General features: G+C 42.3%; 1 protein-coding gene across 6 annotated transcripts in view; it reads right to left on the bottom strand.

The window, feature by feature from the left end:
- Positions 1–13,939, bottom strand: part of ENTPD4 (ectonucleoside triphosphate diphosphohydrolase 4) — a 41,982-nt gene that overhangs the window by 11,039 nt on the left and 17,004 nt on the right. For 3 of the 6 annotated variants that reach the window (XM_086703446.1, XM_025933020.2, XM_086703442.1), the window contains exons 7-13: positions 9,076–9,135; positions 8,649–8,803; positions 6,804–6,970; positions 3,298–3,622; positions 1,207–1,292; positions 937–990; positions 175–336 (exon numbers count right to left, since the gene is read on the bottom strand). In XM_086703446.1, coding sequence (XP_086559572.1) covers positions 175–336; positions 937–990; positions 1,207–1,292; positions 3,298–3,622; positions 6,804–6,970; positions 8,649–8,803; positions 9,076–9,135 — 1,009 coding nt within the window. The remainder of the gene's footprint in view (positions 1–174; positions 337–936; positions 991–1,206; positions 1,293–3,297; positions 3,623–6,803; positions 6,971–8,648; positions 8,804–9,075; positions 9,136–13,939) is intronic. The other 3 variants (XM_086703443.1, XM_086703445.1, XM_086703444.1) reach the window with 3 other exon arrangements.

The following is a 13,939-nucleotide window of genomic DNA, read 5'->3' as shown; positions in this document are numbered from 1 at the left end:
GGGTGGGGTGGGAAGGATGCACTGCGGGGAAGACCAAAGTCAAAGTTCACTGACCACAGTCCTGCCCACAGCCAGCGCTTGCCCCAAACGCCCACAAACCACAGCTGCTGGGCTGATCATAACCACAGAAAAGCATCTTTTGTTTGATTCTCGTCACCAAATTCAGAGCCGTACCTTAACGGTAAAAACCGGGTCCTGTAAAGGATTGCTCCGAGGGTCCACTGAACCTCCTTATCGTAAACTTGTAAGGCTGTCTTTAAGTTTTTATAGTTGACAGGAAACGAAAAGCCCCTATGGAACACCTCAAACATCCAGGCAGACTTGAAGCACTGATACCTATGAACACCAAGCACAAACGTAAGCGGAATTCATTTGCTTGTCAAAATGAACTGGACGCCGAAACGGCCTTCCCCTGTGACCAACGCGGGTGCAAAGGCTTCCCTAGGCCTGCATCGAGCAGCTGGACCACCCATGTGCGCCTTTCCGGTTGATTTACTTGGTTTGTCCCCTTGTCCACAACCCAAAATAATTCACCTGTCAAAATCAATGAGCTCACGAAACTTGGTCTCGGTAGGATTTAATACATGGCCATGACATATTTTTACCTCAGGCGATCATTTACACTGATAAACTGCCAACTTCTTTGGACCTCAGTTTATTATAAAATGAGAAGGCACAGGGTCCTTTTCAGCTCTGTTATTTTGTGATTTGAAATCCTTATCAGAGACTTTTTGCAAAGTGCTGGGCTAAGCTAGTAATAAGACAGCCAATGCACTTAAATGACTTATAATGACAGGATTTTTGAAAAGCACCAAGTTACTAAGAAATAAGGCAGAATTTGATAAATGCCACTGGGGAGACATAATGCACGCTCTGGAGACTGAGGTGGGTGGCGTCTGCTTGAAGGGGCAGAGGAAGACGTGAGACAGTGCTGACCTGACTCTGAGGTCTGGGCAGGACTTCAACAGGCAAGGGACGGACAGGGGAACTCTAGGTGGAAGGAACAGCAAAAGTGAACAAAACACCGTAAGACATGTTTGGACACAAGTAGCTGTTGTCCTGTCTGAAAGGAACCCAGGGTAGGTGAGGGGAAACAGTGACCGATGAGGATGCAAAAGTAGACTGGGGCCTGGGTGTGGCAAGCCAGGGGCCAACACTCGTGCACAGCTTCTTGAAACCGCCTGGGGACGGCCACCCACTGCTTACTTTAGCCTGTGGAGGTCGGCGTGTGAGGCATACAGTCCTCGGTCAAAGCGTTCCCGCAGGATCGACCACTTTGTTGCACAATAATCCTGGAAGAAATTTCACCCCAAATAAATCACCGGTAAGTGAACAGGTTCTTCATTTTAAAAAGGGTTTACCAAATTCATATTCATAACAACCATATCCTTCCAATTAGGCAACACAAGCTTCACCTCTATGTGTACCGTGAACCCAGCAAATGCTCACTGATCAGCAAAGACCATGGTTGTTCTGTCTTAAAATTCTGCCAAAGTTATTGTTACAGAAAACTTCCCTGCCCACAACCAGCCTCTTCGAAACTGCTTAGTTTCCTCCTCTGTGACTGCCTGCGACTGGCGTAAGCTTCTGGAAGAGTGAAGTGGTACCTGAGCTGGTTCAGAGTGGCCGCCTGTGTCTGAAGCGACATAGTGCAAGGCTCGGGGAACACCAAGCTGATTACAGAAGGCTTTGTCTTTAGGTGAAGGGAGAGAGGTGCCATCTTTTCCTGAAGTTATTTGTAATATTATATATTTTTAGAGATTTTTGCTTTGAGAGAGAGAGAGAGAGAGAGAGAGAGCGAGAGAGAGAGCGCACACGGGCATGTGGCCGCAGGAGGAGCAGAGACAGAGGGAGGGAGAATCCCAGGCAGGCTCTGCACTGTCAGCGAGGGGCCTGACTCAGAGCTCGAACTCACAAACAGTGAGATCATGATTTGAGGCGAAACCCAAAGTCGGACACTTAACCAACCGAGCCGGCCAGGTGCCCCTGTAATAATAATAACTAAGATATACGAAGCATTAAGGGCCTTTTCTGAGTGTAATACTGAAGACCACTCCTTGGCATGGCTATGATTCCAACCTCTATTTCAAGGAGGAAGAAACTGAGGCTCTGAGAGATGGTGAAACTGCCCCAGGGAACACAGAACAACTCTCAGTCTGGGGTGAGAGGTAAGGACAGACATTTAGGGCAGAGGAAACACCATGAATGAAGACAAGATGGGAAGTAGCTTGGATGCAAGGGCAACAAGTAGCTATGATTGGAGTAGGTCATGAGAGGTCGGGAGAGGAGGCCCCGGGAAGAAGGCACGCTAAGGCATTTGTGATTTATCCTGGTATAAAAGGAAGCCGCTGAAGACAATAAATAGAGAGGAGACTTGTGCTTTAGACAGGTCTGTCTCTGGGAGCGGCGTGACTGATGAATGACAGAGGGAGACCACATGCAGGAAGGCCAGCAGGGAGGCTCCTGTAGTAGGGCAGGTGACAGACGCAGGCCCCGCTAGGGCGGAGAGAGTAGGACAGAAAGCAGGGAGGGCTTTGAGAAATGAATACAGGTAAAATAACATGCTTGATGACTGATTATGGGGGATGTGCGGCGAGGGAGGAATGAATGGTAGGGAGAAGTCTGGAACTCCTGAGTTTTGAGAGGTGACCAGATGGTCAGGGATGCCATTAACTGAGACAACATCACAGGATGAAGGGCACGGGGAGAAAATGGTGGGTTTGCTTTGGGTCATGAAATCTAAGAGGCACCGGGCATGGAGGCTGGAGCCTCTTCTTGGTGGGCAGTAGTTGCGAACCATGAGCATGGAAGAGACCAGCTAAGAGCCTGAGGGTCCACACCCTTCCAAGGGTGGAAGTCCAGGATCCCAAGGTTTAGGGGGTATGAAGGTAGGGAACCCTGGAAAGACCCTAGAAAGCATCAGAAAGGCAGCGGCCAACAAGAGAACAGGGGTCCCGGCAGCTAAGCGACAGGAAGGCTGCAGGAGTATGGCCTGATACCAGTGGCATTACTACAGAGTAACATACAAATCTGTCACCCGGAAGCCACTGGCCATCAGAGCAGTGCCCAGAGCGGTGGGCAGCAGGTGGCTCCCCGCAGATCTGTGACTCCTGCCGGGGCTACCTCTTTTGCTCAGCTAAGGAACAGGATCCCCAACAGGTTGCCCTACAGCCTTCCATCCTCCACCTTCCCCTGCTCTTGGGCTGGGCCTCCAAACGTGAAGGGGGGACACAGGCTGCCAGTGTCTACACCATCTCTCAAAGGCATGCAGGAGAAGAGGGTTTCTTTGAAGGTTACCTTTGCGGCTTTAGTAAAAGTAGCAGCGTTGTAGTCCCCCCCCATTCGTAACACATCCTCAGTGCAGTAGTAGAACTCCGAAAAGCCATAGAATTCGCTGTTCTGGAAGTGAATGGGGGGCTGGTAGACCCCGTTGAGGGAGGTCTGCGTCTCGTTTGTTTTATTCATGAAAGGCTGGATGGTCTCTCGGCACAGGTCAAAGTCTCCTGTTCCCCGGAGGTACATGGTCTGCCCGTTTTGCTGGATTTCATCCTTAATGTCCAGGGGTAAGCAAGGGTCCAGGTATGGGGTGTCAGGAGCCAGACCAGTCTGCTTCCCCAGGAGCCTACGGGACAAAGAGAAACTTGATTTGAGACTGGCAGAAAACCGTGTTTTCAAGCAGCGGCTGCAAGCCAGCGTTTCTCAAGACATGCTGTGTGGAACGTGAGCCCTGCAGGGTGTCCTGGGGGAACACGAAAGGGTTCCGGGATAACGAGGTCGGGGAAACAGGTTCTCGAGCTCCCTCTTGGAGGAGGTTGGTTCACCACCCATCCACACGTGCATACAGCAGATACCTACGCAGACACTGTAACAGGGTCCAGTGAAACAGCTACCTGGTCAGATTACCAGAGCTTTCTGTACCCTGGCACACGGCCTGCACTCTCGGCCCGTGTGCCTGTGGTTCCGGAGCTCCTCTCGGTCTAAAGTTCACTGCGGCTGAATGCCCACCAACTGTGTCGCTTCCACTGTTCTGCCACTAGAGCTTGCCGGTGTAATCATACAGAGATGAAAAGTGACCACAGACAGAAGTAACTGGCCCCGTGCAAGCCACATTAGATGCCTTAGAAAAACACAATAAAGGCAAGTCGCTCGAAAACTGATGTCAAGTTCAGTATTAGCATGGCTTAAAAACATTGGGAAATGTGGGAAAAATCTAGAACTTTAAAAATCAAATTCCTTTACAAATGTCTGTTAAGCCCCTGGTAATCTTTAAAAAAGCCAAAATGACACTGAGATGAGGTGTGGTGCATGCCAGAGAGATGACGGGTGTAGCCTAAGAAAAGACCTTAGTCCAGAGCAAAAGACTGGCAAACGAACACATAAATTAAAATAAGATGCTTGTGGTTTGACTCGATTTTTGATCCTCTGTTTTAACTGATTTTTTTTTAAGTTTATTCATTTTTGAGAGAGAGAGAGAAAGAGAGAGTGCGCGCACGCTCAGGGGAGGGCCAGAGAGAGAGGGAGACGCAGAATCCAAAGCAGGCTCCAGGCTGTCAGCACACAGCCCGATGAGGAGCTTAAACTCACTAACTGCGAGACCATGACCTGAGCCAAAGTCCGACACCTGACTGACTGAGCCACCCAGGAGCCCAGGTTTTAACTGATTTTTAAAAATCAACTGTTGATCCCAATTGCTGTAGATAAGAGAGTGTCCACTGTACTACAGGCTCTGAGAATTCCCATGGAAAAGAAATCTTAACTGTCTACTGGAATGCGCTGTGCTCACGACTTCCCGGTGAAATTTCCCTGCATCTGTCATCCCATTATGTGTACTCACTGCTCGTCACCATTAAGCAAGCGAGGAGCAGAAAACAGCTTACAACAACTGGACCTGCTAGTGTTTGATGCTGTGATGTCACATGGGCCGAAAAGGCTGTTTACGTCTTCGGAGACTGCCACTCAACTGACAGGTTGGTTATTCCTAAACTCAAGGCAACTCAAGATGGACCTGAATGTAGTTAAGTTAAGGTCTTCGCCATTAAATAAAAATGTTTAGTTTTTAAAACTCAATTGCTACTAATAGCAGAGAAATAGCGATGCGTTTCAAGGCTCAATTCATATGTAAAAAGTGATGACTAACATTTATAATTATTATCAAAGTCCAAGACTAGTCAAATTACTGTTTTTAGTTGCCCTACATCTAAATTAAGAAGTACCACTGAATTGTCCATTATACAAGTTTCTTGACATTAAAATCAATTAGTAAAAATTAACATTGCAGAAGGTGTTTCTCCAAAGTTGTAATTCATACGGCGCCTGGGTGGCCTCAGTGAAGCGGCCAACTCTTGATTTCCGCTCAGGTCATGATCTCATGGTTCGTGAGTTCAAGCCCTGCATTCAGGCTCTGTGTTCGCTGCACAGAGCCTGCTTCGGATCCTCTATTTCCCTCTTTCTGGCCTTCTCCGGTCATGCTCTCTCTCTCAAAAATAAACGAACATTAAAAAAAATTCCAAAGTTCTAATTCAAACATCACTTATAAAATATTTCTATTTTAGGTCTATTTATTATAGAAAATAATTATGCCACAATGTACCGTATAATATACCACGCTTAAAAAGAAATTATGCAACTACCTATCTCTCTCTCTTTTTTTTAAAGTTTATTTATTTTTGAGACAGAGACAGTGTGAGTCGGGGAGGGGGCAGAGAGAGAGGGGGAGAGAGAATCCCAAGCAGGCTCTGGGTCATCACAGGGCCCGATGTGGGGATGGAGCCCACAAAGCCGTGAGATCATGACCTGAGCCGAAACAAAGAGTCAGGCACTTAACTGACTGACCCACCAGGTGCCCTGGGACTACCCATCTCTTAACTAACACCACTCAATTAATGTCTGGAGCAGAAGAAGTTTTTATTGTTCTTCCTATTCACACATGTGAATTTCTGGAAAGTGTGGTACTGAATGGCTCTGACTTGGTCATTCTTCAAGTTCAGGCCTCCCCAGGCTTATTAAGATTAAACTGATCAAGGAACTATACACTACCATTTATCTGTATGAACTAGGATTTTTTCCCCTCAAAATTGCTCATCAAAACAAAGAAAACAAAACAGTAATTAATAGGATATTTTATATAACCCCAGATTTCAGATATTTTTATTCATCCACACAGCTTTGCTCTTCTTATGAACTGATTTCAAATAAATAACTGCTATATATTTAAACTGATAAAATGAATTTAAACTGATAAAGCATTGCTTTTGTTTTATATTTCTTCTATACCAGAATTCTTCATAAACTCATTTTTAAAAGTTTCCCTGCTAAAAATGTTTAAAACCACTAACTTAGACTTCTGGATCATTTCTTTCTCTTGAATACCTTCCTGCTCTATGGTTTTATCCACTAAATAACTGCACAGGCTGGTTTTCCAGAACACCACCAGAACAACACATAATTAATTCCCTTCCATCATCAATGACAATTTTATCGTCACGTACTGCTGGCCCCCAGGACATCTGCAGTAGCCCAGGTACTGAGTTTCCCAGGGACTCTGCAATGTGAAATACACTACCCAGGGCTCAAAACTCCTACTATGTTAATAATGAAATTTCTAATCCAGGGGGGTGTGGATTCGGGACTGAAGGCAGGACCCCGGTGCCCCTTCAATTATTTCTCAGCTAGCAGGGGAGTCGAAAGCTGACGGTGTGGACACACTTCTGCTGCTTGAGGTCTCCCTGCTTTGCCTGGAGAGGTGCTCTACAAGCAGAGACTGAGATCTGAAAGTGAACGCTGAGAAGCAGAAGGTGCTTTACCTGTTCTTTTGAACTGTGTTGGCAAATATTCGGTCTTCGTATCTCTGTCGAGCAGCATTGCCACCAAACCCAAGAAATGTGGCCACGTAGACCCGGTACACATGCTCAGTTTGGTGAACATCACATCCCAAGTTAAATTCAGCCAACAAGTTCTTAGCGACTTCTTCCTGCAGATGCAAGGATAAAAAACTTTAATATTTTAGCCAATACCATAACAATTACCTCCTGTGAAAAAGATCTATAAAGATTGTCATCTAAAAGCAGCAAAAGCTTCTGCTTCTGCGTTTCCCAAGGACCCTTCTAAGCATCTCTCTGAATTCAATATGACAATTCTGACTTAGGAAATTCCAGATGTGCTGCACATCTGTGATACCATTACTTTCTGTAAAGGGATGTGAGCGATGCAGTTCACATCCCCCAATCTAGAAAACCTACTTATGGAAGCCTATGCTTTAGGAATAATTCTAACCGTTGAAATGTCTCTAGACACAAATATGACCTCAGCGATTCTGTGAGAGAAAAAAACTGGGTGTCATCTAAATCTACAACCTCAAAGGGGTTTCATCAATTATGGTAATATTTTATGGAGGAACATGCATACGCCCTATTCAATAAGCGATGCAAAATTGTATAAACAGTAATATTACAACAACCGTATTTTAAAAAACTATAAAGAGGAAAAAAATAAAAAGAAATACAAAATGGTAACAATGGGTTGTTTTGGGTGATGCATACACAGAAAACTTTTAGCCCTGAGTTTTCAGTATTTTTTCCAAACCTGCTATGTTATTTGTTTTTGTTTTGTTTTTGCTTTATCTTGAGGAGGAAAACATGACTTTTAACAGAGTGCAATAGTTTCTAGAGGCATGCCTGGATGAGAAGTAGGAAACACAAATTGTAATACTTGAATTTACAAAGCATTTTTCTTAAGAGCTTAATAAATATACCAGTAACATTTAGTGAGTGAACACTGGGTGCCTGGCAGTACGTTAGATATACTATCTGCACTGAGCATTTCAGCTTTATAATAAGCCCATGTGAGAGGTACTTGCATTCACATTTACAGATGAAGAACCAAGTTCAAAGAACTTAAGTGACGTGCATCAGGTCACACAACTAGTGAGGCCAGCCTGACGAGGGAGCCTAGACTTGTCCAGCTGCAGCCTTTTTAAACCACTACACTATAGGATGGGAAAGTGCAGGAAACCAGGCTTTGGTGGAAATTTATAGCTGGGTGGAAACAGAATCGCAAAGACATGTAGCAATTCAGGAACACATGTAGAAACCTTTCTGGTGCTCACTATACAAGGCTGCCCAGCCTACTGGGGAACTATAGGCAGTGACTGAGAGCCACGAAGGGCATGGAGAGAAACAGAGGAACCCTGTTCAGAAATGTGCAAGGAGTGCATTCAAACCTCAGTCCTTTCCAGAAAAGTCAAAAGCTGTCTGAGCCTTATTAAAAAAAAAAAAAAAAAAAAAAAAAGAAAAGCAGCACGTTCCCCAACTATAACTTAAGAAATATGATGCCATTACATTAAGTTTTACAATATCTGTTGAGAAAAGAAGTGATTGAAGAGAAAATACAAACAAAAATTCAAGCATGTAACTGACGTTTATACCAAACAAAAACTGTGAAGTTCAGAAAACAAACCAGCCGACTTCAATGAACAAACACAAACGGAGGTTTGCTTGGCTTCCTCCTGACTCCTTTCTCCTGGGTCGGGAAGGTGGGACCTCAGCAAGCATAGTAAGGGTGTGTTCAGACTCAGGAAACAAAACAAAAATGGATGGAGACATGTTAAAGGAAAACCAAAGCAAACAGAAGAAAATTTGACAGATAATAACCTGCTGTGAGGAGGCAAAGCTTACAGTTTTGGGAACTTCGTACGCTATCTGGGTCGACACGCCTCCCATGTCGAGAATACCGGCTGTCCTTTTACGGAGAATGGCTTCCCTGCTTTCACTGCCAGGAATGTTAACCTCCACAACTGCCTCCTCATCTGCAAAGAACAAAAACAGCCATCGGAACAGAACAAATCCAGAGCACTGAGACCCCGTGAAGAGTCCCCTTGTTTTCATGGTACTTTCAAGCCTAACTAGGCAAATGCAATCCGCTCCTCCCACGTGAAGTCAAGGTAATGGTGTGAAACGTTAGCCCCCCCCCTCTCTGCTCCTACACACTCAGGAGCCTTTGCTCCTTTTCTATCCTTTGGATTAGATGGAACAGCCATCATTTCCAGTCAGACACATTAGTTGGAAACATGATACTTACCATCTTCAATATGCTCGAATCGTCCAAGGACAAAATTAATGCCAATCCAAGCATACACACCTACAGACATTTCACAGGGTGAAGAGAAGAAGAATAAAATTTTAAGATACTTGGTACAACTCTTATCGATGCAGTCCGTGCAAACAACTCATTTACTTTACTCCCTGACAACCTGGGAAAACATCATCTGAAATAACGCATGCCTATTGATGTATTTTATGTTTTTCTGATACCTCTCAACTTGAAAATTTACGGTTTCATATTAATTACAGAGGTAAAGATGTAATTCCCTCAGTGCTAGTTTTCTTTTGAAACTGTTTTGAAATAACGGAGTTTTCACTTTATCAAGTTAAACCTATCAATCGCAAGGTTCTAAAAACAAAGTAACTTTGACTCTTCCGTTCCTTTGTCTCTCATTTCCACTCAGTTGCCGCACCTGATTCTCTTTCTACAACATTCCCTATCCAGTCTTTACCCATTTTCATTTCCACCTGGATTTAAGGCGTCACAGAGACCTAGTCATTCCGCCTGCCCTCCTCCTCCACTCCAACTCTATTCTCTGCTACTGGTCTGACCCCCAGAACAAAGGCTGAACTCCACTGCCCCACGGCCTCACAATCCGAGACCCGTCCAGCTTTTTGTTTTTACTGACGAGAAATGACACGTAACATTGTGTAAGTCTGAGGTGTACAGTGTGTTACTTTGATACATTTATACGCTGTCCTATGACTGCCCTTGTAATGATACTTTCACGTTAGTTATAGTACAACATTACTGTCTATACTCCTTATACTGTACCTTAGAACTCTATGGCTTATTTACTACTTGTTATAATAAGTTTGCATCCTTAAATACCATCAATCTTATCCCTCCCCTTGCCCTGGTAACCACCATTTTACTGTTTTTTTATGGGCTTTTTTAAAAAGCCTTAAAAAAAAAGTTTATTTATTTTGAGAGAGACAGGGAGAGAGTCGGGGGGAGGCGCAGAGAGAGAGGGAGAGAGAGAATTGTCAGCAGGCTCCACACTGTCAGCACAGAGCCCAACGCAGGGCTCGAACCCATGAACTGTGAGATCATGACCTGAGCTGAAACCAAGAGGTGGACGCTTAACTGACTGAGCCACCCAGGCGCCCCAGGTTTGACTTTTTCAGATTCCAGGAACAAGTGATATCAACAACTCCTATCTTTCTCTGTCTGACTTATCTCACTTAGCATACTGTGCCCAAGCTCCATCCATCCTGTCACAAATGGCGGGATTTCCTCCTTTCTTACGGCTGAATAATATTCCATTATGTATATGTACTACATCTTTTTTAACCATTCATCTGTTGATGGGCACTTGGGTTGTTTCTGTATCTTGGCTCCTTTAATCAATGCTGTGGTAAACATGGGAGTGCAGACATCCTGTTGAAATCCCGTTGAAATCCCGTTTTTGTTTCCTTTGGGTGTATACCCGGAAATGGATTGACTGGATTGTATCAACTAGTTCTAATTTTTTGAGGAACCTCCATATTGTTTTCCGTATTTCTTGAACCAATTTACATTCCTACCTACAAAGTATAAGGGTTACCTTTTCACCACATTCTTGCCAGCACCTGCAGACGTCCTAACAGGTATGAGATGAAATTTCTTCATGGTTTTGATTTGCATTTCCCTGATGACTAGGGATGCTGAGCATCTTTTCATGTGCCATTTGGCCATTTTAATGTCCTCTCTGGAAAGTGTCTGTTTAGTTTTTTAATCAAAAAATTTTCTTAATTTTTTGGTTAAGTTGTATGAGATCTTTATATATGTTTGGGATATTAACCCCTTGTCCAGTATGTGCACATTTTTTTTTCCCATTCTGTAGGTTGTTTTTCATTTTGTTAATTGTTTCTTTTACTGTGCAGAAGCTTCTGAGTTTGATATAGTCTCATTTGCTGGTTTTTGCTTGGCTCATTTGCTTGGCATCATGTCCAAGAAATCACTGCCATGACCAATACTGATGAGCTTCTTGCCTACATTTTCTTCTAGGAGTTTATGGTATCAAGTCTTAGGGATTTTCTTTGATTCTTTTTGAATTCATCTTTGTGAGTGGTGTGAGACAGGGGTCCAATTTCATTGTTTGGCACATGTTTCCCCAGTCTTCCCAGCACTGTTTGTTGAAGACACCATCCTTTCCACTACTGGGTGTTGGCTGTATATGCTGGGATTTAATTCTGGGCTCTCTATTCCATTCCATTGGTCAATGTGTCTCTTTCTGTGCCAGTACGAAACTGTTTTCATTAACATTGCTTTGTACAATAGTTTGAAATTGGAAGCACGATACTTCCAGCTTTGTTCTTTTTTCTCAGGATTGCCCGCGCTATTAGGGGTCTTTTCTGATACGAAATTTTAGGATTGCTTCGTCTATTTCTGTGAAAAATGCTTTTAGCATTTTGATGGGAATTGCACTAAATCTATAGATTGCTTTGAGTAGTTATGTCAATTATAACAAGATTAATTCTTGCGACCCATGAACATGGGTTGTCTTTCAATTTGCCTTCTTCCATTTCTTCCAGCTAAGTTTGTAGTTTTCATTGTAAAGATCTTCCATTTCCTTGGCTAAATTTATTTCTATTTTATTGTTTTTGATGCCACTGTGAACAGGATAGTTTTCTTTCTTTTTTCAGATGCTTCATCATTAGTGTAAAGGAATGCAATTGACTTCTGTATGTTGGTTTTGTATCTTGCGACTTTATTGTAATTGTTGATCAAGTCAATGACATTTCCTGACTCTTTAGGATTTTCTATATATAAGATCATATCATCGGCAGATAGTGACAATTTTAGTTTTTCCTGATCTGGATGCATTTTCTTTCATTATCTTGCCTAATTGCTCTAGCTAAGACTTCCAGTACTCATTGAATAGGAGTGGTGAGAGTAGGCATCCTTGTGTTGGTCTCAATCTTAAAGGAAATGCTTTCAATTTCTCTCTACAGAGTCTAAGGTTAGCTGTCTGTCATATATGGCATTTGTTATGTTGAGCTGTATTTCTTCTACACCCAATCTGTTTAGGATTTTCATGAAAGGATGTTATATTTGTCAAGTATTTTTCTGTGATATTTTGAGACGATGCCATGATTTTTATTTTTCATTTTATTGATGTGATATAATTTATTGATTTGCGCATGCTGAAGCATGCTTCCATCTCAGTGATAAATTCTATTTGGTTATGGCATATAATCCTTTTAATGTGTTTTTGAGTTCAGTTTGCTAGTATTTTGTTGAGAATTTTTACATCTATATTCATCAGGGATATTGGCCTACAGTTTTCTTGTGGTATTTTTATCTGGTTTTGGTATTAACATAATGCTGGCCTCACAGAATGAGTTTAGAAGTTTTCCCTCCTTCTTGATATTTTGGAAAAATTTGATGGGAATTGGTATTAATTCTTTAAACGTTATTCTCCAGTGAAGCCATCTGGTCTTGGAGTTTTCTGTGTTGGGAGTTTTTTGATTATGGATTCAATCTCTTTACTCGTTATTGGTCTACTTAGATTTTCTATTTCTTCCTGATTCAGTCTTGGCAGGTTGTATGTTTTAAAAACGCATCCCTTTCTTCTATGTTACATACTTTATTGGTATAGAATTGTTCATAGTACAATTGAGCCTTGAACAGTACATAGTACAGTTGAGCCTTGAACAATGTGCGTGTCAGGGGCACTGACTCCCCAATAGTAAAAAATCCTTGTTAACTTTTGATTCCCTAAAAACTTGACTACTAACAGCTTACTGTTGATCAGAAGCATACTGATAAGTGTTGTTAAAAAGATCATAAGGAGAATATATGTATAGTATTGTACTGTATTTATGGAAAAAAAGTCCACAAGTGGCCTTGTGCAGCTCAAACCCACGTTGTTCAACGGTCAGCTGCAGTCTCATGATCCTGTGGTGTCAGGTGTAATGTCTTCTCTTTCATTTTTAACTTGTCTTTTGTTTTTTTTAGTCTAGCTAAAAGTTTGTTAAGTAGAACCAGCCCTTAGTTTCATTGATCCTTTCTACTGATTTTCTGTTTTCTATTTTATTTATTTCCACTCTGATCTTTATTATTTCCTTCCTTCTGCTAGCTGTGGGCCTCATTTGTTTTTTTTTAGTTCCTTGAAGTATAATGTTATATTGTTTGTTTGAGATCTAATTTCTTGATACATGCTTTTATTGCTACAAACTTTTAGAACTGCTTTTGCTATATCCCACAATATTTGCAATGTTCTATTTCCATTTGTTTTGAGATACTTTTTAATTTCCTTCTGAGATACTTCCTTTTGAGATACTTATAATTTCCTACTTTAATAATCTTCTTCTTTGATCCACTGGTTTAGAAGTGTGATGTTTAATTTCCACATATTTGTAGATTTCCTCACCATCCTCTTAATTTCTAGTTTCATACCACTGTGGTCAAAAAGACAGTTGGCATGACTTCAATCTACTTAAACTTGCTAAGATTTTCTCTGCATCCTGCCATATGATATACCCTGGAGAATGTTCCATGTGCAGTTGGAAAGATGTGTATTTTGCTGCTTTAGGATGGAATGTTCTGTACAGGTCTATTAAGTCCATTTGTGCTAACATGTGGTTCAATTCCAATGTTTCCTTGTTGATCCTGTCTGGATGATTCATCCATTGCAGATAGTAGGATTCTGCAGTCCCATCCATTATTGTTTTGTTCCCTATTTCTCTATTTAATATATCTTGATGCTTGGGTGTGGGGAGCATATACACTAATGTCGTATCTTCTTAATGTATTGGCCCATTTATCATTACAAAACGACCTTCTTTGTTTCTTGTTACCCTTTGGCCTTCAAGTCTATTTTGACTGATATAAGTTTGGCTATGCCTGCCTTCTT

This window comes from Puma concolor, chromosome B1 (assembly GCF_028749965.1).
Source record: "Puma concolor isolate L17-30 chromosome B1, mPumCon1.1.hap2, whole genome shotgun sequence".
Classification (NCBI taxonomy): domain Eukaryota; kingdom Metazoa; phylum Chordata; class Mammalia; order Carnivora; family Felidae; genus Puma; species Puma concolor.
This window is presented reverse-complemented; position numbering and strand designations above follow the sequence as displayed.